Source organism: Myodes glareolus, chromosome X, assembly GCF_982192425.1.
Source record: "Myodes glareolus chromosome X, mMyoGla1.1, whole genome shotgun sequence".
NCBI lineage: Eukaryota > Metazoa > Chordata > Mammalia > Rodentia > Cricetidae > Myodes > Myodes glareolus.
Window position 1 is genome coordinate 79,841,099 of NC_142053.1, and position 24,055 is coordinate 79,865,153.

General features: G+C 40.0%; 1 protein-coding gene across 2 annotated transcripts; it reads left to right on the forward strand.

Annotated features, from left to right (window-relative positions):
• Window positions 1-11: 11 nt before the first annotated feature.
• Window positions 12-22,515, forward strand: Rlim (ring finger protein, LIM domain interacting). Of its 2 annotated transcripts, none has more exons than XM_087903181.1 (5): window positions 12-225; window positions 2,002-2,064; window positions 13,476-13,665; window positions 14,400-14,483; window positions 15,693-22,515. In XM_087903181.1, exons 3-5 carry the CDS (start codon window positions 13,500-13,502, stop codon window positions 17,264-17,266), a joined length of 1,824 nt encoding a protein of 607 aa, XP_087759307.1. In that variant the 5' UTR covers window positions 12-225; window positions 2,002-2,064; window positions 13,476-13,499; the 3' UTR covers window positions 17,267-22,515. The 2 variants fall into 2 exon arrangements, with proteins under 2 accessions (XP_087759307.1, XP_087759308.1); XM_087903182.1 differs by lacking the exon at window positions 12-225 and adding an exon at window positions 1,178-1,196.
• Window positions 22,516-24,055: the final 1,540 nt, after the last annotated feature.

Consider the following 24,055-nt stretch of genomic DNA (forward strand, 5'->3'; position numbering starts at 1 on the left):
CATCACTTCCTGTTGTGGGCAGTCGTTTCCTGTCACTGCAAGGTAACAATGGGGAAGGTAATGGCTGCTTGAGCTGCGTCTCCGAACGGGCGCTGAGCGGCTAGAGGCGGGTCTCTCCCAGGCTTTCGGAGGCGGGCTAGAGAGCCAGCAGCGGCGACGTGGCGACGCTCCAGCGACTGTATCGGCGGCGGAGCCCAGCGAGTCCGCTCCTGGCCGGACCCCTGAGTAAGTGAAGGCACGGGGCACCCCGAGAAACGGGCTGTCGGGCTGGAGCAAGACAGCGGCGCCGCGGCTCTTCAAAATGGCCCGAGTGGTCGGCTGAGGCCGAGACACCCCGCACGGCCCCCGGTCCCGGGCTCCTGGCTCCGGGGGGATCCGTGGCGTAGTCGCCGCTGCCATTTTAGCTGGGTGGCGGGTGGCGGCCGGCTCGTGGAAGAAGGGGAAGGAGATGGGGAGGACTTCCTCCCCGGGGCCCTGGACTCGCGGCCCGGGCCTCTCTTCCAAGCTGGGGGCGCCGGCCCGAGAGGCCAGCCTGGACTTTGGGCCTCGGGCGTGAGGAGCTAAGCGTCTCCAGTCCTTCTCTTTCCTCGAGTTTCCCCCTTCGTCGCCCCGCGTTGCGGATCGGGCTAGGGTTTGGGGAAGTGGGGTGGAGGGGCTCGAAGTCAAATGTTAGGAACTCTTGGGCCTTCAGATTTTCCTGGGATTCGCAAAGCCCCATTTTGAACCCTGCTGTAGGGCATTACCAATTAGTTGTCCTCTGGGGCTAAGATGACAGTCTTCCCTGAGGATCGGGGGCAAATGTGATTTGCTTCCTTGCTCCTTTAGCCCTGCTGTATCCTTGGCCAGATTATTACTAGGATTTCCCCCCTCATCTAGAAAAAAAAAAAACGGAGGGAAAAGACGTTGCGGGTTGTTTTCCCTGGGTAAGTGTGGGAATTGAGCCAAATTATTTTCAAGTTAATATCCGTGTGATCTGCCAGCAGTCATACCCCTCCCCCACTCAGAAAAACCCCTAAGGGTCTCGGCATCTGCGGGCGGTACCTGCCACGTACGCCATAGCTTAGTAACTAGTATTAACCGGTTGGGCTTCTGCTTCCTGAATACTCTGTCCCTTTTCCCCTTATGCTGATTAATTTCAAGATGGAGGAGACAGCCACGTTCTTTCCCTGGACAGTTTCACCATACTTATTCCACAGGTTAGTCTAGCAGTCTGAGGCCTAGCAGCCTAGTTATTAAGGTCATTTTTTTTTCTTTTGGGGCTAAAGGATTTATATCAGATTTTCACGCACCACTGGCGGGCTTCACACATTTTTTTTTTTTTTTGCTAGAAATCAGTTGCTTACATTTCTTGAATCATAATTAACCACAGTGCGTTTAGATGCTTGAAGACCAAAAATAACAAATGTAGTGCTAATCATTTCTTTGATTCTTCATAATTACAAAGTTACTCATCTTCCCATTAGATCAGAGTCGTCTGCAGAGGAGGCAGGCGCAATTACAGGTCGGCCTTTTTCTCAAATCAGTTTCCGAAATACAGGTTAAAACTATGTAGAAAGATCAACCCCAGCACCCTTTAGAGGGCTATTTTTCGGCAGTTCCTCTTACTGGAAAAGGTCGCTAACATTCTTTAGCCTAAGATGTCCGGATGGTTTTATTCCTATAGTTTCTGCCTTAGGCTGGTGTAATGTACCAAAGAAGTCCCTGAAAGTGACTCTTAGAATCTGAAAATAATGACTAGTCTGATAAGGAAAGGCCTGTTTTGAAGAAGCTAATAGTAAAAGGTAGATTGCCTCTTGGCCTTTAAAGGAAATGTTTTATCTAACTCCTGCTTCCCTCTGACCTCCTTAGTTCCCCAAATATCCTAATACTAACATTGAATTAATTTGGATTATGATGTATGTAACCAAAATACATATGATATGTGTTTTTTGAGAATTTGCTTTATTAAAAAGAAAATGTGGATCTTCTAACAGGAAGACTAATGAATTCTTTTTCTTCTAGAGCGGAGTGAAGAAAACTGAAAATCCAACTTGTTGGATTTCAGTACTATGTCATAACAGACAGGTAATTATTTTTTGCTTTGTTTCCTGATACGTAGAATGTATTTGCAAATATGTTATTGTGTTCTATAGACTTTGTGGTTGAATGGGTTCTTCACGATGAGGGTGGGTGCTTTTTTACTGTGAATTCAAAGGATACCTGAAAATCACCTATACTTTAGCTATGGGTTTTATTAAGTAATCTAAAATTAGCACTAATAGCACTAAAAGAAAACAATTAAGCTGCTTTAAGATATTGTTGTAAAGACCTGGGTATAAGAACATGCCTTTAAATGTTTGGTGAATAGCTAAATAAAATCTCAATAGAATGTGAGTTATTTTATCTGCCATTTTATTTTTCCCCCTTCAAGATTCAAGAAGCCATATTGGTATACGTTACTCTAGTTGGAATTAATTCTGTCACTATTTTCAACATTGTAAGATAACCACATAATTGCTTACACTAACCAGGACACTTCAAAGTAAGTAGAACATTATTAATAAGTATTCCTAGGAAATGGGTGCAAGCTTGGACTATGCTAAGCAAACTCTGCTGGATAGTAACTGGGCTACATTTGTAACAAACTTCTCTTGAAGGAGTATGTGCTAGGATCTGGTTTTGGCATGTATTATTTCATAATCCTCAGTCAGGCCTTCATGAGGATATTCTAGGAAACAGACTACTCTGAGAAAGTTGAGTGATTTTTTAAAAATTAGTGTGTATGGAGCTTTCATTTTATCTCAGGTTTGTCCAACTCCAGGTCACCAAACTTTTAATACCTGTTTGCTATCCAGTTACATCAGAAAACTAGTGGAAGTGAAAAGTGGTAATCTGTAACTTATTCTGCATCCGAAACTGTCATTAACTCGTAAAAATAGTTTACCTCAGTGGAACAGGCGAGAGTTGTCCAGAATCTACACATTATTTGGGTGGTTTGTTATAGTTTCTGTTTCAACTTTTCTGGTCTTGGTGTAAGTTGATAGAGATACTTTACAACATCAGCATATGTCACGGTGACCCACATCTGGAATACTGGCATTGGCAGGGGCAGACATAGGGTCACTACAATTTGAGATCAGCATGGTCTAAACAGTGAGTTCTAGACCTACCAATTCTACATAGGGAGTCTCAAAAAAATTATAATCTATACTCTTTTAAAGAAATAGCTCAATGAAGTCTTTAGAAATGTTGGCCACTATCTTTCAGTAAACATTGTAGTAAGACTTCCAGTAAGAGCAGGTCAAGTGGACCATTTGCATTTATAGAATTGTGTTACACGTACTTTTTCCAGAATCCTATAGGACTGGGAAATAGAATACCTCAGTGACTAGCATCCTGTTCGTTTGATTTACCATTGAGTGGGTAGCAAATAATCAAAACCAGACCAATGAGGTGCAGCAGTTTTGGGTTAGTGCCAGGATGAGGACATTTTCTTTTGTGAGTGTAGTTCTTTAACATTTTTGGATAATAGAGATTTCTAAATCCTCATGTCCCACTTTATATAGTACCTTGAAATTTTGATAAGTAAGGTTAAAATAGTAATAGTTCCCTGTCTGTTTTTTCCTTCATTATTTTTTTCTCAGCTTTGAATAGGGACATTTTGTAGATGATGTAAAGCCACTTATCTTACCCCTCTAATTAACTGAGGTTTTTTCAAAGATGGATTCCTCAGTTATGGATGTGTTTTTGAACATAGGGTTTCCCACCAGAAATTTTGCTCTAGATTTTCTCATATTACAATGCTTTAAGGTTTTAATTTCATTAATCATAACAGCACCGATATGTATGGGACAAATATCTGTAGTAGACAGCAACACATTGTGTGTGTGTGTGTGTGTTTAGGTAGGTTAAAGGTAATAACTGCACATCTGCTGTGATAGTCTAAAGGAATTTGATGAGAATGATTCTTTCTGGGTGGAGAGATACTTGTGTTTAATGATAGCCTAAGTACAGGTATAAAGGGTTCTTAGTGTATGGGTCAGACCAGGGTTAAAGGGCTGCCCTCAATGATTTCTGGGTAGGAACACTGGTTCAGGAAGGATTTAGTTGTCATCATGTTTCATCTTAAAGTTGTTTTCCTCAACTAAAATTAAGTGATTGATATAGGTGATATGCCAGTCTTTTTTGGCTGTGTTTTATTTTTGATTTTTTTGAGTCAAGATCTAGAAGTCCAAGTTGTCTTGGAGCTAATCATATAGCAACCTCAAGGAACTCCTCCTGTCTCATCCTCTAGGTGTTTTAGGGGAAAATATCATTTATTTATTTATTTATTTATTTGGTTTTTTGAGGCAGGATTTCCCTGTAGCTTTGGCACCTGTCCTGGAACTAGCTATTGTAGACCAGGCTGGCCTCGAACTCACATAGATCCGCCTGCCTCTGCCTGCTGAGTGCAGGGATTAAAGGTGTGCACCACCACCGCCCAGCTATAATTTTTGCTTTAAAAGAAGCAATTCAAAATTGAGTTTATAGAGAACAAATTCTGATATAATGAGGTAGAACAATAATAAAAGAACATGGAATGGTGGTTGAAGATTAAATTCATTGTCTAAATTACTTGAGTGGGATGAAAATGTCATCATATTGGCTTCCCACTAACTTGATCCTATAAATTGATAGCATAGCAGAGTTTTCTGTCATTTACTTTATAGTTCTTAATATTTTTTCGATTGAATTGTTTTTAAAGACTTGTAGTTGGAATTGTGAACTGCAAGACAGTAAATACTCTTCCTGCGAAGAGGTTAGACATAAGGGACATTCCTGAATCCGTTCTGGATAATTCAGCTGCCCTTTACAAGAGGTAAAGATAGGAAATTATAAGCAAAGCTAAGTGTTGGTTACTATCCAGGTCATCTGTAAGCTCATTGCTATTGTGTCTCAATAGTTCTGAATACACTGTATATTCTACTAGTCTACTTCTGGAAACATTTCAACGAATCATATAGTTGGTAAGCAGTATCTTTCCATAAATAAATGCAATAAAACAACGCTGTTCTGTTTCTTTTTAAATTCAATTATTTTATTTGTATGAGCACTTTATCTGTATGTGTGTGTGCCTGTTGCCCATTTAGGCCAGGGGAGGATGTCTATTTCCCTGGAACCAAAGTTTGATGGTAATGAGCTGCCACATAGTGCTGGGAATCAAATCAGGTCTTCTGTAAGAGTAACAAGTACTGTACATCATGCCGCCATCTCTCTAGTCCCTCTGTCCTTGTCTTCTTTTTGTTGTTGTTTTTGAGACAGAGTCTCACTGTGTAGCCCTGTCTAGCCTGGAACTTGAGTTCTGCCTGCTACCTCCTGAGTGCTGGAATTAAAGGTATGTTTCACCATGCCCAGTGCCCTGGTTTTTTTGCTTGTTTGTTGTTTTTGTTTTTGCAAATGCTTTCTATTTTTAAAAGTGAGAGATGACAGAACAACACAGCTAAACTTCCATCCATTTATCTATTATAAACTTAATGAACTTTAAACTGTTTAAATTCTACAAAGGAAAACTCTTTAACACTTTTGGTATCTACATACATGATGGCCCTTTTTATCCTGACTTCAAATCTAGTAGATTATTTGATTTAATTTTGTATATCATTTTTGGTGGAACTGGAATTTGAACCTGGAGTCTTATGCATTCAAGTGCCAAGGCTACCCTGGAACTAACTATAGCACAGATAGGCCTTGAACTTGTGATCCTCCTACCTTAGTCTTTCTATTGGCTAGGATTACAGACCTTTGCCATCAGCCTGTCTCATGCTTTAGCCTTTTGATTTGGTTTTTTGAGACAGGGGTTGTCTGTATAAGGGAGCCCTGGCTGTCCTGGAACTTCATTTATAGACCAGGCTGTCTTTAACTGACAGAGATATTCCTGCCTTTGTCTCCGATTGCTGAGATTATAGGTTTGCACCACCTTTGCCCAGCTGGTTTAAACTATTTTGAGACAAAGTTTCACTATATAACTCTGGCTGTCCACAAACTCCAAGATCTACCTGCCCTGAGTGCTGGGATTAAGGTATCCATCACCATATTTGACTATGGTTGAACAAACAGATATTTTTTTCCTTTTGGTGTTAATATTATTGAACTTATACTTTGTTGACAAAAATAAAACCGACAAAATGAATAGGATACAAACTGAACTATATGGCTCAGTGGTAGAGTGTTTGCCTAATATGCACAATTCTTCCTAGCATTGTTGAAGAAAATTACAGAACCAGCATGGTGACACGGGACTAGGCTACATAGGGAGCCCATGCCCCTCCAAAAGCTGATCAGAAAATAGAAAATCTGGCTATTTGTGCCAGTGCAAGGTATTTTGCAGGCTAAGAGTATAACTCAGTGGAAGAGTTATTACCATTTGAAAACTGTTTTGTTAATGGACTTTATAATATGGGCCTGCAATCTCAGCTACTTTGGAAGTTAAGATGGGAAGTTAATAGCAAAAATGTCTCCAAGAGTGCTGAGGATATAGCTCAGTGTGGTAGTGTGCTTGTCTTGCATGTGTAAGGCCCTAGGTTCAATCCTCAGCACAGCAAAAAAGTTGTTTTCATGTTCAAAAGTGTTTATACAAGGACTGGTATAAAAAGCCCATGGTACTCAGTGGCCATGCCTATTGGAATTTAAAGGATGTATTTTAAAGCACACAATCCAGGATATACTGGGAGTAGCCATTTAGTGAAAAATTGATTGACTTTGGAATCAGTAGACCTGCATTTAATTGCTGACCATTTATTGTCTACAGGGCTTTGACAATTCACTTCTTCCATTACCAGGATTCTTATCAAACTGAGATGGGTTTCCTACTTTATGGGATTGCTGTCAGGATTAAGTGTAGAACTCTTTTTAAAAAAGATACATATATATATATATATATATATATATTATAACCACGACAGATAGCTAAGTGTTTTAAGAAGAACAGGATTTTTCTCTACAGTAGGCTTCTATTGATAATCTTTTTGGGTGTGGGGTGTTGAAACAGAGTTTCTCTGTGTAGTCCTCACTGTCCTGAACTTGCTATGTAGACCAGGCTGACCTCAAACTCAGAGATCTGCCTGTCTCTGCCTCCTGAGTACTGAGATTAAAGGTGTGTACTACCACTGCTCGGTTTATTGGTAACCATTTGAGGAAATTGTTTTAAAATGTCTGAAACTAATCATAAGTACAAGCATATTATCTGTCATAAATATTAAACCTTGAGAATGAGGTGGTAAATTAAAGATCTTCTCTGGTGATGTGGAAGGAATGTCCCCTCTACTCGTCTTAGGAAATTGGGGCTTCATACATACTAGGCAAGCACTCTGTCACTGAGCAATATGCCCCAGCCCCTTTTCTCCGTTACTAGTTCAACTGGACATGATCACAATTCCTTTTTTCATATGTATCTGAAAACATTTTTTTTAACATTTCTTCCTGGTATTTTCATACTAAGGTAGAGAAAAGTCTGTATTTGGATCAGAGTTCCCTAGCATTTTTGATACACCTTCACCTTTAAAATATTCTTCTTTCACTCACCAAACAGTAGAACTTGTGAGTTGCGCTTAATACCGTTCTTCATCTTGAGCCACAGCTAGTGCGAGACTCCTGCCTTAAAATAAGGCCAGGTTCATTGAGTATTTGAGAGTAAGATTGCTTTACCAGCCATTGAGATCACTGCTTGCATTCAGAATTTCCTTTTCTTTCAAATTGTAAGCAGTCAACTCAGGCTCTGGGACCTTCTTGCAGTCATAAACCCCCATGTGACTGCCCCTGCAGGATGGATTTGCCTTCCCAGTGCCTAAATCTCTTCACTTATTCCACTCTTAACCAATGCAGAATTTAAAGCCAAAAGGCTGGGGAGTTGGGGCAGAAGTAGGGAATGAATCAAATCAGATATTTTTCTCCCTGTCCCCAAATAACTGCAAAGAATAGACTTTCTTTGATGGAAGTCTCTACTTTAGCATACACTGTATTCTGTTTAGCAAGGCATTCCCAGTTTTCTTGCAGTTTTGGAGTAAAAGCATGTTACAGAAATATGTGGAGAGATTACCCAAGTGTGTATTGATGAGTGTAGGGGAAATGTAGAACAGCATCTCATTATGAAAGTAAAAGGAGTTTGGAGCTGCTCTTTTTGGTCTGTTTTGAGGCACGGTCTCATTACTCCCATAGGCCTTGCCAGGAAAGTGGTAGAATTTTGTATCATTGGAATGTATAGCTCAATATTACACTAGCCCCAGAACAGGGAGACATAACCTGTCCTTAATGACATTTTATTTCAGAGGGTCTTTTGAATTCAGTTTGTTCTAACTTCTGTTTAACTTCCACATGATACAACTACACATTCAGGCGGTTTCCTTGCTTTAGCTGCTGATTACATCTCCGTTTTGGGGCAGTTTTGTTAAACTGTTATTTTTGTCAACTCTTGGCTCTAGTTTGACACCATGGTTGTATTCTCTTCAGTGTTACGCCTTTCTATTTGAAGGCATCTTTCTGTTCCCTCTTCCTCCTTTCTTTTTACTTTAAAGATAGAGTCTCAATGCTACCCTGAAACTCACTATACATAGACCAGACTGGCCTTGAATTCACAAAGATCCATTTGCTTCTGTCGCTGCTTCCTCGGTGCTGGGATTCCATTTTTGTTTTGTTTTATTTTGACTTATTGCCTTTGATATTTGACATTTATTATTTTTATTTTAGCCCATCCTGATCGCTCACTGAGAGTTTATATCATACACATCTGTGCCACCCTAGCTGGCCTATGTAAACCAGGCTGGCCTCAAACTCAGAGATCCATGTGCCTCTGCCTCTTAGGTACTTGGATTACAGGTGTGTGCCAACACACTGAGCTCAGATACTGTTTTTTAAATCTTCCCCATTTTTTCCAAAGGTTTCTGCTTCTTCCAGGTTTAATCTCCTTGGTGCTATTCTTAACACTGTGGCACACTGTTCTTTCCTTGGCATGTGAGTTTTACCTTAGGTTCATGTCCTTCAGATGTCAGAACTTACCACATGTTTTTGCCTTCTTTGGAAGATTTATATTTTCAAAACCTATTCAACCGGCAGTTATTTTGGGGATTGTTTACTGATCTTTCACAAGTAGATTTTGTCCTAACTTGTTATAGTGTCCAGAACATTGACTACTTTAAGAATGCTAATTAAACATTGGTGGTGCTTTTCTTTTGGAAATTATTTATGGCTTGAGGGTTTTGTTTTCTTTCCTTTTGTGCTTTTCTGTGTTTTAAAAAGTAGTCACGGCTACCATTACCAATACCAACTTGTAGGGAACTTGTAGGAAAATGGTGGTTTGTGTTGTTTTTACATTTGTTCATACTTGGCCCATGTGACTTCCATAACTGTTCGCTCTTTGGCTTCTAGTCTTCACATGGTTATCAAAGTTATCAAAACACTTGCCAGAAATTTCTAGAGGAAAAAAAAGAATCTTAGTAATGAGAGTAGGAAACTGAAACTATTATGGCCTTACCTTCTTTTTCCTTGCCATGCTCATCTTATTGACTTTAGCAAAAATAAGAGTAGTTTTAAGAACAGTAGTCTAATCTGGATAAATGGTGCACCCACTCAGGGAGGCAGAGGCAGGGGGTTCAAGGCCAGCCTGGTCTAGCTAATTCTAGGACAGCCAGGGTTGTTACACAGAGAAACCCTGTCTCGATAACAGAATGGAGATGTGGGTGTGCCTATGTCTAGGCTATTGAACATCAGGTAAGTAAGTGGGCAAAAGTTGACAAGAGCAGGTCTCTTTGTGCTTTTTTTCAAATCTGGAATAGGATTTGGTTTTTGGATTTTGTTCCTTTGGACCGATTTATGAAGATTCTGGTACATTGTTGCATTTGTGGGGAGGGATAAATTATTAATTTCAATTTTCTTATTGTCTTTGTTGGTTTGGGCTACTATAATAGAATACCCTAAGCTGCATATCCTATAGACAACAGAAGTCTTAAGAGAGTTCAGGAGGCAGAAGAATTAAGTTAGACTCACGGCCTGGGCAGCTTGGTGTCTGGTAAGGGTTGGCTTCATGACTCTCATTTTATTATTGATATTGATGAAAAAGTCAAGGTATTTCTTTAAGGGTTTCTTAGAAGGTTGTGCTAATCCTTACTTCCTAATGCTATAACCTTGAGGGTTAGAATTTCAGCATGTGAACCTTAGGTGAAAGAGAGAAGCCCAAATTTCAGAAAAGTCATCCCTCCTTTTTTTGTTTTGTTGTTGTTGTTTGGCTTTGTTTTTGTTCTTATTTTTGAAATGAGATCTTACTATATTTCCTAGGCTAGCTAGAAATTCAAAACCCTTTGTTCTCAGAGCCAGGCATGGTAGCACACACAGTTTTTCCTGAGTATCTGGATTGAATGCTTGTACCACCATGACTGGCCTAGTGAAGGTTTTGCTAATAAATTTCACCGTGTAATAATAGTTGAGCACATTATCACCTAATACAAGTTCACATAGAGAAAAATGGCATTCCTTTTAGGAAGCAATTATTTTTTTTCCTGAAGCTTAAAGTTAGTGTGCCTTACTGACCATTCACAGATGTTTGTCCACTGTGGGTAGCTTGAAATGAGATTTTTACACGTCTTCATTTGTGTGTCATTTGTGGATTTGGGGGCAGGGATTGTGCATGTTTCATCTTTGAAAATGCCATTTCACTTGCATTTACCAGTCTTTTTAACAGTCCACAGGCTTGATTTTAATTCGCATATTCTGCTCTTAGAGATTTAGTTCCCAAGTGTACCTTTTAGTATATTATTACTTAGGATGGCTATTTCTCCTTGAAGGGTAGATAAAAGGTCCTCAACTATACACTGTATGAATTTTATTTTTATTTGTATAGGTAGTTTTGCCCGCACGCATGTGTTATGTGTACCAAGTGATTAGTACCTGCAGGACCAAGAAGAGTGTCAGATCCCCATAGAGATGGAGCTCCAGATAGTTGTGAACTGTCATGTTGGTGCTCAGAATCAAATCTGAGTCCTCTGTAGAACAGCGAATGCTCTTAACAACTAAGCTGTTGCTCCAGCCCTAGTGCGAAGTTTAAGCTGAGGAAGTTCATTTTGCACTTTTGGAACTGTAGTTGGAACTCAGATTATAATGGAACTCTCATTATCTTTGAGAGCCTGTGATACCAGTGTTCCCTACTATTGCAGTGATTTTAAGTTCAGCATTGATTGTCTTGTTATTCATTAAGGGACATTCTCTGCTAGTTACCAGCCAAACGTAATTCCTTAAGCCATTTATGGTTTGAAGGTAGTATTTGAGGTTCTCGTTAAGAAAAAATTGATCTTTTACCCAAGTCCTACAAATCACAATAAAATCTAACCATTGTTAAGCCATCAAAATGCTGCATGGAAAGACTAATAGGCCTGTGGCTCATATGAAACAGGCTTGCCGTGAGTTTAAGGCTTAGGCTGCAAACACCCTATCTTTAATGCAAAGTGGGAAATTTCTGACAGCACTCAGGCAGATCTCTGAGTTTGAGGCCACATTGGTCTACAAAGTGAGTTCTAGGCCTGCCAAGGCTACATAGTGAGACCCTGTCTCAACAACAACAACAAAAGATTTTCGACCAAAAAAAAAACTTTATACAACTAAAAATGATTAAATCCACAAGAATGAGGTTTACATTGACACTATTGGCTCAGTAAAATGATGGGTTCTAATATTTTCTTCAAAGTACTTTTTGAAGAAAACAAAATGGGTACCCAGAAGCTTTATAAACATCTTGCATTTTTATATAACTTTGTAAATAGTCCCACCAGTTTTTTCTACGTCACATATATTTTTATTATTTCATTTATAAATCATCTTGGCAGGGCTGCTTTAAGTTATACTAAATTACTGGGCTATGTTCTCATTTGTTGTTTCATGTAGACTCTTCATGGGACTAGTTGTCCAGCTGGTTTATACTTGAATAATCAACACTTGCCTAGGGAAAGGAACACTTGAATGCTGTCAGGTGTATTTGTTAACCCATCGCTAGCCACTCCATTCCTTGCATAGTCAGTGACAGCATGTCCAGTACCTTCAACGTTATATAGGTCTATAATTAACCAAAAGGCTAATGCTAACAAGTTCATTTCCTTTGTATACATTTCTTCCCTTAAACAAGATTACCATTGATAAAATAGCTTTTTTTGCTCAGGAGAAAACAAGCCATTTGGAAAGTTGGTTTAAATCCTCATTTTTAAATTTTTTTTATTGAAACTTTTTCATACAATATATTACCCGTGGTTTCCCCTCCCCCAACTCCTCACTAGATCTCCACTCACCCAACTCTACTCACCTTAGAAAACAAACAGGCAAGCAAAACTCTTCCCCCAAAGTCCCTTACTTGACACCTAGTGTCTGGTTATATGGATTGTAACATGTCTATTGATGACTTAAAAGATATAATATGTGACTATGAGAGAAAACACAGTATTTTTCTTGGAGTCTAGATTACCTCGGGATGAATTTTTCTAGATCAATCCATTGGCCTGTAAATTCCATAATTTCATTTTTAAACAGCTGATTAATATTCCAGTGTGTAAATTTTTATGAAGAAATGTTTTAGACGAAATCTTTCAACTTGAGTTTTCTAATTTGTAGAGCATAGGTTTCCTGTATTGGAAATATTTTGACACGTATTTTAGTCTAATTTTGTAGTACTTTAGTGCATTCATAGTATCTGCCTAAGTGTGGCTTTGGTTATCTAATCTGGTGAATATTAGGTAGGTATCTTTTGCTGTGCCTTTATGTGCAGTGTTCAAAGTACACTTTTCAGTTGCCACAGTGAGTGTGCTCATACATTTTTTAAAAAGTTGCGAGATGATCCACATGCCATACTTGAAATACTATTAAGTTAGAGTTGCGTTGAGGTAACTGAAAGTGCTCAGAGCAGCAGCGCACAGCCGTGGGGGAAGCACTTACAGTCCGTCACAGTTGTCCAGTTCTGCCATTGTAACACAAGCGTGGATGAATGGCTGTGCTCCAGGAAGACTATGAATCCTGAAGTGTGTATTCCATAGTTTTCACACATCACAATCTTGTGCATGTGGCCATGCATTGTGGCGCACCTGTAAGCAAGTCCAGCACTCAAGAGGCCAGGCAGGAGAACCATGTTTGAGTTAACTGGACCATACAGAGCTTTCCCTGACTCAAATAACTAAAACCCAGGAATTGGAATTGTATGCTCATGATGGAGTGCGTGTAGGCAAGGTCCTGGGTTTAGTTCCTAGCACTTAAATGTAAAAACCAGTTTTAGATTACAGAGAAGATAAAAATAGGCCACATTGCTGAATTTGGCCCAAGCATTTAGTTTGCTGACTTCCCGATCTAGTCTTCCTCGTGCTTTTCCAAGATTTTCTATTACATTTCATTTGTTTGTTTTTCTTAAAATTCACTTCTATATATGCATTTTAGATTTCCATGTAAGTAAGACTGTCGAATGCATCATGGCATTCACGTTAGAGTTTCTCTTTCAGATAATTCTCCACTTGTTCATCAAGATGGAAAACTCAGATTCTAACGATAAAGGAAATGACCAATCTGCAGCACAGCGCAGAAGTCAAATGGATCGATTGGATCGGGAAGAAGCTTTCTATCAATTTGTAAATAACCTGAGCGAAGAAGACTATAGACTTATGAGAGACAACAATTTGCTAGGCACCCCAGGTAAGCTACATCTAATGTAAGTTATGTATGTAGGTTGCTAGGTTTTTAAGAAATAGCTTGTTTTACAATAGGTTTCTTTAACAAAAAATTGTTAATACAAGAGATGCTGAATGGCATTTACTGCCTGCCCTATTTATTGCCCGATTCCATTCTTTAATAATTGGAACAGTCATAATATAAACTTTTAGTAAAATGGATTAAATAAAATTGAGCTGAACAATTTAGTTTGCTAGCCATGCATCCAGTTACAAACTAACTAATAGGATTTTAGTTTCTAGGACAGACGCATCTTATTTTGTCATCCTTAATTCCCTGACTGTCCCAACTGTAACCCTAAAGTTAGCTGTGGGGAAAATGACAACTACAACTTTGTCCTTAGTCATTTGGTCCTAGTCAGAACTCAGTCTACATCTTCCTTCCCAATTCTGTTTCCACCAACCTGTGGATGGGTTCGTTAGCAAGACTAGGTGGAGCATTTTGAGCAAACAATACCAGACTTTGGAATTAATCTTAACTGCAGTTCTGAACGGTTTTGCTGTTGCCTGGTATGGAGAGGTGACCTGGTGGCATGTGCCTGTGATCCCAGCTGCACAGGAGGCTGAGGCATGAGGTTGTTGAGTTTGAAGACAGCCTGGGTAAACCCTTCAAAATGAATCCTGAGGGTGGGAAAAAGACAGAAACTGACTTGTCGATCGATCTTCATTTGTGATTTGGCCAACATTGTTAACTTTCAGGTGAAAGCACTGAGGAGGAGTTGCTCAGAAGACTACAGCAAATTAAAGAGGGTCCGCCACCACAGAGCTCAGATGAAAATAGAGGTATATTTTGCTTTGGGAGGTGGGCAGTTGATGGAGTGATAGGAAATTCATAATAGTAAATGTCAGCCAAAGATTAGCCAGAAATGCCACAAATTAATTTGGTGATAAGTAACTGTTCATAAAAAGAGAAGTGGCATTTTCTTAATGTATGACTGAGAACGTCAGCATGCTGTTTTCTGCCTCACCTTTTGGGTTGTTTGTGTTAATTGGGCCACAGTGAGAAGCAGCCTATTTAAATGAGATTTCCTCCCCTTGGCTTTCCATATCCATTGAAATTTCCTACTACTTAGTTCCTTGTTTATAAGTATGGCTTCATCAGCAAAAAGGAAACACTGCTTTGCCTGCCCTAGTGCCTTCTGACTGGGAGTAATTTTTTTCCATGTGGGGGGATTAGCAATGACCGCAGACACTGGTTGACACAGCTGATTAGGGTTTGCTCTTAGTATCTAGCAGGCAGAGGGCAGCTCTACTGCCAGCCATTGTGATCATCCACAAAATACACCACAGTTCCCAGCATTAATTGGCTCAGAGTGTCAGTGCTGCTGCTAAGTAAGCAAGCTGTCTATAAGCTCAAGACTGGTGCCTCCCTCTCCCCAGGAAACAGAGATTGACGTAACCTAGGAGCTGGTGCTGGTACATTAGTTCTTAAACACATCGCTAGGTGTGCTGTTACTCCAGGTTCAGGCTATTCATTTCGTATGGTCTTCATTTTCGTGGTAGTTTAGAATCTTGATATTGACAAATATTCAAGTAGTTATAAACCGTTAGCCTTGTTTATATGTTTACTATGACTACAAAATTCTTGTATTTTAAGGCAACTTCATATTATCAAAGGCACTTAAGCTAGGCCCCCAGATGAAGTAATAGAGACTGAAATTGGTAGAAATATAATTGGAACGAAAATACGAACACTAGCCCCCACAACTAGCAGTTGTGTCATTTGATTTAGACAGTAGACTAGAAAAAAACATGTAGCTTTCTCACAGTCTTGTAGCTTCTTTTAGACTAGCACTTGTCAACCTTCCTAATGCTGTGACTCATGGTGTGGTGACCTTTTTTTTGCTTTTCACTTAGAAATCAGTGTCGTATACAGCATAAGATATGTAAATGTAAAATTCATTCAGAATTGCAAACTTCTTTAATGTTATTTGTGTGATTGTCCTAATTATTGTAGTTCCTTTCTCTCCTCCCCTTCTTTGTTTTAAACAGGTGGAGACTCTTCAGATGACATGTCCAATGGTGACTCTATAATAGATTGGCTTAACTCTGTCAGACAGACTGGCAATACAACAAGAAGTGGTCAGAGAGGAAATCAGTCCTGGAGGGCAGTGAGCCGGACTAATCCAAACAGTGGTGATTTCAGATTCAGTTTAGAGATAAATGTTAACCGTAATAATGGAAGCCAAACCCCAGAGAATGAAAATGAATCATCTGCTAGACGTCTTAGTGTAGAAAACATGGACAGCAGTAGCCAAAGGCCAATGGAAAATTCAGCATCTGAGACATCATCTGCCAGACCACCTAGGTCAGAACGCAGTTCTGCTGAAGCATTACCAGAAGTGCCATCCACCAGAGGTCAGAGGAGGGCAAGAAGCCGGAGCCCAGAACATCGGAGAACCAGAGCCAGAGCTGAAAGAAGTAGGTCTCCTCTGCACCCAGCAAATGAAACTCCGCGAAGATCTCAACATAGCATCTCATCTCAGACTTTTGAGCACCCTTTAGTAAACGAGATTGAAGGAAGTTCTAGAACCCGTCACCATGTGACTTTGAGACAGCAGATAAGTGGACCTGAGTTGCTAGGTAGAGGTCTTTTTGCAGCTTCTGGGTCGAGAAATGCCGCTCAAGGGACAAGTTCTTCAGACACAGGTACCAATGGTGAAGCTGCAGGATCTGGTCAAAGACCTCCAACCATTGTCCTTGATCTTCAAGTCAGAAGAGTTCGTCCGGGAGAATACCGGCAGAGAGATAGCATAGCTAGCAGAACTCGGTCAAGGTCTCAGACCCCAAACAACACAGTCACTTATGAAAGTGAACGCGGAGGTTTTAGGCGCACTTTTTCACGTTCTGAACGTGCAGGTGTGAGAACCTATGTGAGTACTATCAGGATTCCCATTCGTAGAATCTTAAATACTGGATTAAGTGAGACTACATCTGTTGCGATTCAGACCATGTTAAGGCAGATAATGACAGGTTTTGGTGAGCTGAGTTACTTTATGTACAGTGACAGTGACTCAGAGCCTGGTATCTCAGTCCCCACTCGAAATACGGAGAGAATAGAGACACGGAGTGGAAGAGGGAGCTCTGGTGGTAACAGCTCTGGTTCCAGCTCCGGCTCCAGCCCTGGCTCCAGCTCCAATGGTGAAAGTTCAGAAAGTAGCTCAGAGATGTTTGAAGGCAGTAATGAAGGAACCCGAATTCTCGCACCAGGTGCCAGGAGAGAGGGCCGACATAGAGCCCCAGTTATATTTGATGAGGGTGGCACTTTGCCATTCCTTAGTCTGGCTCAGTTTTTCCTCTTAAATGAGGATGACGATGACCAACCTAGAGGACTCACCAAAGAACAGATTGATAACTTGGCAATGAGAAGTTTTGGTGAAAATGATGCGTTGAAGACATGTAGTGTTTGCATTACAGAATATACAGAAGGCAACAAACTTCGTAAACTACCTTGCTCCCATGAGTACCATGTCCACTGCATCGACCGCTGGTTATCGGAGAATTCCACCTGTCCCATTTGCCGCAGGGCCGTCTTATCTTCTGGGAACAGAGAAAGTGTTGTGTAATGAGAACAGAACTCTCGAAGCTGTGTAGCTGGAATAGTGATGGGCAAATAGAAATCACCTGCTTTATGTCCACTTTTTGAGTGGTGCTTAAATATAAAGTCACAACCTGAATCGAGTCATTGCTTTCTGAGGGAATCATGTCTTTAGTTTCTCTTTCAGGATAGAAAGAATATTTCAGAAGCGACGTTTTAGGACTTCAGTGTTTGATTTCAGTACCAGATAATTGCTAACCTGTTACTGATAATTTACCCATGGACACTGTTATTTTCCCTTGGTTACCATAAGGTCTGCCTTAGCAGGGGATCCTTTATCATGTTGACCTCTTTTTAAGTTTCCCAGGCCATAAGAGCGGCTTGAAGAAAATTCCCACTCAAGACTAAGTTCCATTATGTGTTTTGTAAGTGATTAATTAAAACTAAACCATTCCCAGTTATTGACACAAATTCAGTCACATTCTGAATATTGTTTGTTCACCTTCCAGATTAGGTGATGATGGACATACCAGTGTAAATAACACTAAACAGTTAGGATCTTCTAAGTGTATTAACTGTTCTAAGCCCATCACTGTGGCACACAATACAATGAACTTAGAGTTTAATTGAGATATTTATCTTGTGGAAATATTAAAAAGCCTATGCTTGTGTAAGTGAAAAAAATCACATTCATTTGTTTAAAAATGTAAAGCTATTTTGTAGAGGCTCAGTACTTTTCCAATGCACTGTTGTATTAATGCATTCAAAATTGTAAAGTACCATGCTTAGAAATGAGAACTGCTTTTTGTGAGCCAGCATAGTAAAACAAACACACCAAACAAAGTACGAAGCTGCTTTTGTAAGTGTGTGGGTGTCAAGAGCAGAACATATCTATATTTAATGTATTTGTGAACAGCTACTGTGACATGGGAAGGAAAGGACCATGTAGAATCAAACTGCACTAAAATCCAATGGAAATCATGGTTTTAACGTGGATTTAGGCAGGAAGTGATAGAGGGTAAGAACATTGCTCTGGAGAATGGAACGTTTTCATGATGACAGTGATGTAGACATGAACTGGTTTCATACAGTGACAGCCACAGCAGCTTGAATAGATGAAGCAGAAGATCAACAAATTTGGCAGAACTGTCTTTGGTTTAAAAAAAAAAAAAAAACAAACCACTACCACCTAGCACAAGTTAAATTGATGTTTTTACAAGCTGCTCCTCAAAAACAAAAGGTGGAGGAAAGAGACTTCTAAACCAATTTTAAGGTAGGGATTTCAGTTGGTACAGATGGGTGTGCTTTTTGGAAAAGTCTCGGATTTGCTTGTTTTCGAGATTTATCATGTAAGGTACTAATGCACACTTGTTGATATTTCATTGCTGTATCTAGCAGATCTAACATGCCACATTTAAAAGACATATTCATAAATTATGAGATTATCTTTTATTGAAAGTGAGGCATGTTGGGTTATTTGAAATTCAAATTCTAGTTGTGTTGCCCATATTTGAAGACGAGATGTCCGGCTCACATCTATGGACATGCACTTTATTGTTCTTTTTTAGTGGTAAGACTAGATTGTGATAACCCCAGTACTCTTGCCTGGTTTTTTGTTTTTTGTGGGTTTTTTTAGACTGATTGGGGTTCAGATTAGCCTGGCTGGTTTCCTGGAGAAAGCTGCCAGGCCAGAAGAGAAGCTGGATTGAACAGGCACATCCCTGGCCTTTCACCAAATGAGCTAACTACCCAGATTAGTCCGGGATTCTAGAAACTTTTACCCAAATCTGCTTACCCTCACTGATACCACCTTAGCAGTACAGATTATTTCAAAGTTCATTCTTTCATGTTTTCCTCTGGCTTTCAGTCCTACCTAAGTGTCAAGGAAATGAAATTGTAAATATGGTAGTTGTTTACAAAGGATATGTACTGCTCTTGCAAGGAAATAATGTCCAAACAAAGCTTCACTTATTTTTTTTAATATAAGCAGATTTCACTGTTTATGGCGCTTATGTAATACATTTTTATCTTTTTAAAAGAATTGTCCATGTAAAAGTCAGGATTTCTTTATATTTGTGAGCCTCCTTGTCACCTTTCTATGGTTTTCAGATCTGCAGGATAGTCCTGATTAACTAAAAACAAATCCATTTTCCTCTTGATAAAAATGTTCCATTTTAGAGGTGTTCATTTTCTATAGCTCAAAAACAGCTGCAGCACATTCTAAACACGAAGTTACTGACAACGGGTACTTCCCTCAACTCCCCAAACATATTACTTGTTTGCAAAGTACTGAAGTCAGAGGTAACTCAAGCCAGGATGCTGGTTATATGAATGCAGATGTTGAAGCTCTTCAGAGACACTGGAAATCAATCTTCCCATTTCTAGCTTTCAGTAGAATGCACATGTTTGACGTGCATGTGGACCCTTTCGAATAGCACTCCTGTCTCTTGGGTTCTGTAGGATGAATACAAGTATTTTTAGTGGGAGTTGCTTTTTTATTTTACCAAGTCCATGACTATTATATATTACTAGTGTTGCAGATGTTAAAGATAAGGTCGTTCATAACAGGTGTCAGGTGTACAGTAAAGAGTGAAAGTCTTTTTCCTCACCAGTGTCCAAACACCTATTCCTACAAAAGACATTACATTTCATTTTGTGTCTTTGCACTTTTTCCTTATTACAGAAAGGTTCTGTCTTTAAGGCCTACTTTGAACTTCATGCAGTAATAATGTTGGGAGATTACATTGTTCAAAGCATAGGGAAAAGTACTAAAGCCTGATTTTCCTTGAATTTTTCCAATTTTTTTTGAATTTGCTTAGTAGTGTGAAGGTTTGCAGTGTTTTGGTTTAATTTCAGGCAGTTTACAATGTTGAGATTTATTATTGCTGAAAACCAAGTTGAACAAGTTTTTAAAAAGGCAGACCATTTGCAGTAACACTGAAGAGAGCTGTGGTGGGAAATTGGAACATTTTCCCTGAAAAGAACATGTTAGTTACACCACTATGTTAATGGAGGTGGCATTGGGGAGAGGGAGGAGGCTCACACGCTAGTGTTGGAACAGATGATGGTCCATTTAATAAGAAAATGTGCCAGGAGATACTCAGTCTTTAGGGACATGATTATCAGAATCCATCCAAGGTAGGAATATGCTTAGCTCTGTTACCTTAAGCAATGTTTTTTTTCCTCCTGGAAAAATTTTATTTCTGTACTCAGTATTCTCTGCTTTTGTCAATGTCTTATATTTATGAAGGGTTAACATTTAGCACATTTTTTATTTAACCACCTGCTTCTATGACTTTAAGTCGGTTCTCCAAATCCTCGTGATAAAGAGGTCAATGTTGCAAATGACTGTTAAAGGCCTTTTGTAACTGTTTGCTAGAATGCAGGGGCACCTTGTAGTTGACCTTGTTTTTTAAACAGATGGAGATGTTTTTAATTCTTTTGTGAAAGGAAATCTTTTGTAATCTGCCTTAGTTGTCTTTTTAAAAATGTTTTTCCCGACTGGCTTCCCTGACACACTCTTACCAACAGTGTGCAGGACATGGAAGCCATGCTTGCGGAGCACTTAGGTCTAAGACGGTTCTGATGGTTGCTCTCCAAAGTATTCTCTCTAAACTTTTGTAACAGGCGGAGAGCGCACATGTGAGGCTGTCTGCTTTTTCCCTGCAGAACAGTTCACTATGTTTATGCTCAGTAACAGTGTTGTAATTGAGTTACCTAGTAAATGGTTCTTTTCAGAAAACCGTTTTTAAATGTACATTGCTGTATCATGCTTCACTTTGCAAGGTCTGAGGAAAGAGTATTTCTAAGTCACAGTGTAAGCAAATAAAAACAGCTGTGACCTCAATATCTGCCCTTTACTCTTTTTTTTTTTTTTTTAGCATTGTGAATTACCATGTTTTGATGTAGGGTATTGTGCTGTGCACTCTTAGCTGGCCTGGAACTCTCTGTGGACCAGACTGGCCTCAAACTTGTGGCAGTCCTTCTGCCTCTGCCTCTTGGATGTTGGGAATACAGGTACTTGTCACCAAACCTAGCTCAGCACTTTGAAATAAGGTTTCCTTTCCCTTCACTGGAACGTTTCTAAAATACTCTCCAACACTCCAGGAAGTGAGTGGCCTCTGTAAGTCACCATACCTTGTATCTGAAAACCTACAGCTACCGGGAATTTTTTTCAAAGTATCAGTTTTATGATTATATTCATGTCCATGTCGATGTCTGGATTCAAATCTCAGAGCTACGGTGAGATACTCGGGACTTTTTGTTTTGGTATTTTGAGAGGGTCTGTTTTTGTAGCCCAGGCTGGCCTGGAATTGGTGATCCTCCTGATTGCTGGGATTATAGGTGTGTCGCCCCACCCAGAAAGGATTTGTGTGCTAAAGTCCCACAGCTGCTCTATAGTCATTTGGATGAGCGGCTGTCCAGAGACGCGCAGTGAAAGTGAGCCTGCCATGCCACTGTGCCTTGTTTCTCATCTTGATTGTTTCCAGTTCCAATCTGTAGTCAGGCCAGCTGCCCAGCCTTAACTCTGTTCAGTGCCCTGTTACTAACATTTTTAACAGATTGGTTTTTATATGTTGAAACTGTCCAGCGTTTGCATTTTACCTCTTGATGGCTCCATTTGTTCCTGATGCTGCTTTTAAAGGTATAGGGCCCCGTGAGTGTCCGCGTGGGAGTAGGTACGCAGTTGGCCTGGTTTTGGACCTATGTCTGTCTTCTCCCAGGAAAAGCTGCTTTGGTACAGATGTTTACTTGAGTGCCTGTAAGGAACTGGGCAGCAATCCTGGAAAGCTCTGAAGCCCATAAGAACCTGAAAGGATTTGAAAAGGGCAGGCCTTAAATCTTTGAACACGAAGCACACGTGTGCATGCTGTGTAAAGACTAAAGTGATGGCCATAGCAGGGCTTCCTGACCCGGGATCCATTTTCAGAAAGCAACAGAAGAGCACAAAGGGAAATGAATTTGCTTGGCTTGCTTTGTCTGGTTTCTCATTTTCTTACCATTTAAATCTGAATGAAGCACCCTTCTCCGGTATCTGATCCAACAAACTCCTGGTTGGGAAGCCCTGTATTAAATTTTGAGAATGTACCCTTTTTTGTACAGTGCTTTACACCTGCTAAAATTTAACTTGTTTAATGCAGAGCAAGACCTTGAAAGGTCATTCATTAAATCTGGTTTGATTATTAATAGCTATCTTTTAGGAAGAAGCTTTTTCCCTATGTACAATGTCATACTGCAGACTTAAAATATAGACTATCAATAAAATGCATGAAGTAATCATTTGTGCTTTTTCATCTTTGGGGTTTTAAAAGGTGGATGCTAATCAATGTTCTAGTACCTTAGACCAGTCATATAAGCAATTTTTAGAGTCGAGGATTCCACTGCAACTGATTTCATTATTTGGCCAAGGTTTTTATCTTGTTGAATGGCTTAATCTTCGATGTAAAGAGGTGATTGACATTTGAAGTAGATGTGTCTGCTGTTCTTGCCCCAACTGCTGCCTTGGTTGACTTCCCTTGACCTCAGAATGGGTGTGCATGTGGGCTTGTGCAGTGTCTGTCCTCCATCCAGTCTTCCGTCTCTGAAACATTAAGTCCTTCATTCAGATGGCTCTTTCTGAGCACATCATTGTGCTCAGAAAGGGTGGACTTTCCCTGTTATACACCTTGAGCCGGCAGTGGCACCTGCAGAGCTCTCCACTGATAATCAAACTCACTTCCTCGGTATAGTTTTGATTCAATAGGCCCTTTGCCTCACTACTTCTCTAGGGCTTTTAGTGTGGTGGTTCTATTTGTTAGAAACTGCGTGTTGGAGCCCAGGACTTTAATGCATGCTAGTCAAGCGCCCTAGAGTTGAACTTGACTCCCCAGACCTTTTTGTATTTTTGTTTTAATGTTGAAACTGTTCCCCAGGCTGGCCCTGAATTCGTGATTCTCTTGCCTCAGCCTGTAAGTAGCTTTGATTATAGACCTGCATTACCAGGTATTCTTCAAAACTCATTATCGTGAGCTACACACACACACACACACACACGTGTGCTTTCTTTTCAACAAGACATACTTAGTTCTGATGTGATATGGGTCAGCAGATAAGGTATGCCTGCATAGCCATAGGTCAACTTTTAAAACTTGGTGCCATTTGCATCCTACCCACTTTAATTATCAAACTAGAACTCTACTCGGCAATACAGTAGTCACCACCTACTATAGCTGTAGCAGTCAGGCCCTCCGATGAGACTTCAGCAGTATTTCAGAGATTTCAGGACCCGCTCTTCAAAAACAGTGCTTAAGATAGAGATGAGAGCAACGTGGTTACTTCCTGAGGAAACTGGAAATTTAGATGAGCCCTTGATCACCCCATATCCTTCTCTACTCCTCTCAAATATTTGAGCGCTCAGCTATGTGTTTGAATGGAGATAATTATGGCACATCTGTTTAAGGTTTGCTAGTATCATCTACTTAGGCAGCTCCTACTGAAAAGCCTGACTGCTTACAATGGGAGCTGTTTATCTTGGTGCTTCGCATTGAATGAGACATGATGATCTTCAAGTCCTCTCCTCAACAGCCATTTACTTAGTCCAAACACCACTTGACCTATTATTTGGAAATGATTTGTTTGCACTTGCCTTTAGACTGTTTTGCTTAAGTGTTAAATATCTATTGAGATAAAAGTAATCCTTGGAAACAGCCAGAAAGGTAGCATGTGAACCAACTGAATAGGGTTACTATATTGGTGCTCATAAAAGTGTTCCCAAAAGCAATTTAAAAAAGTATCTTTTAAGCAATGACAACACTCTTCAAAGGCCTATGGCAGCTCT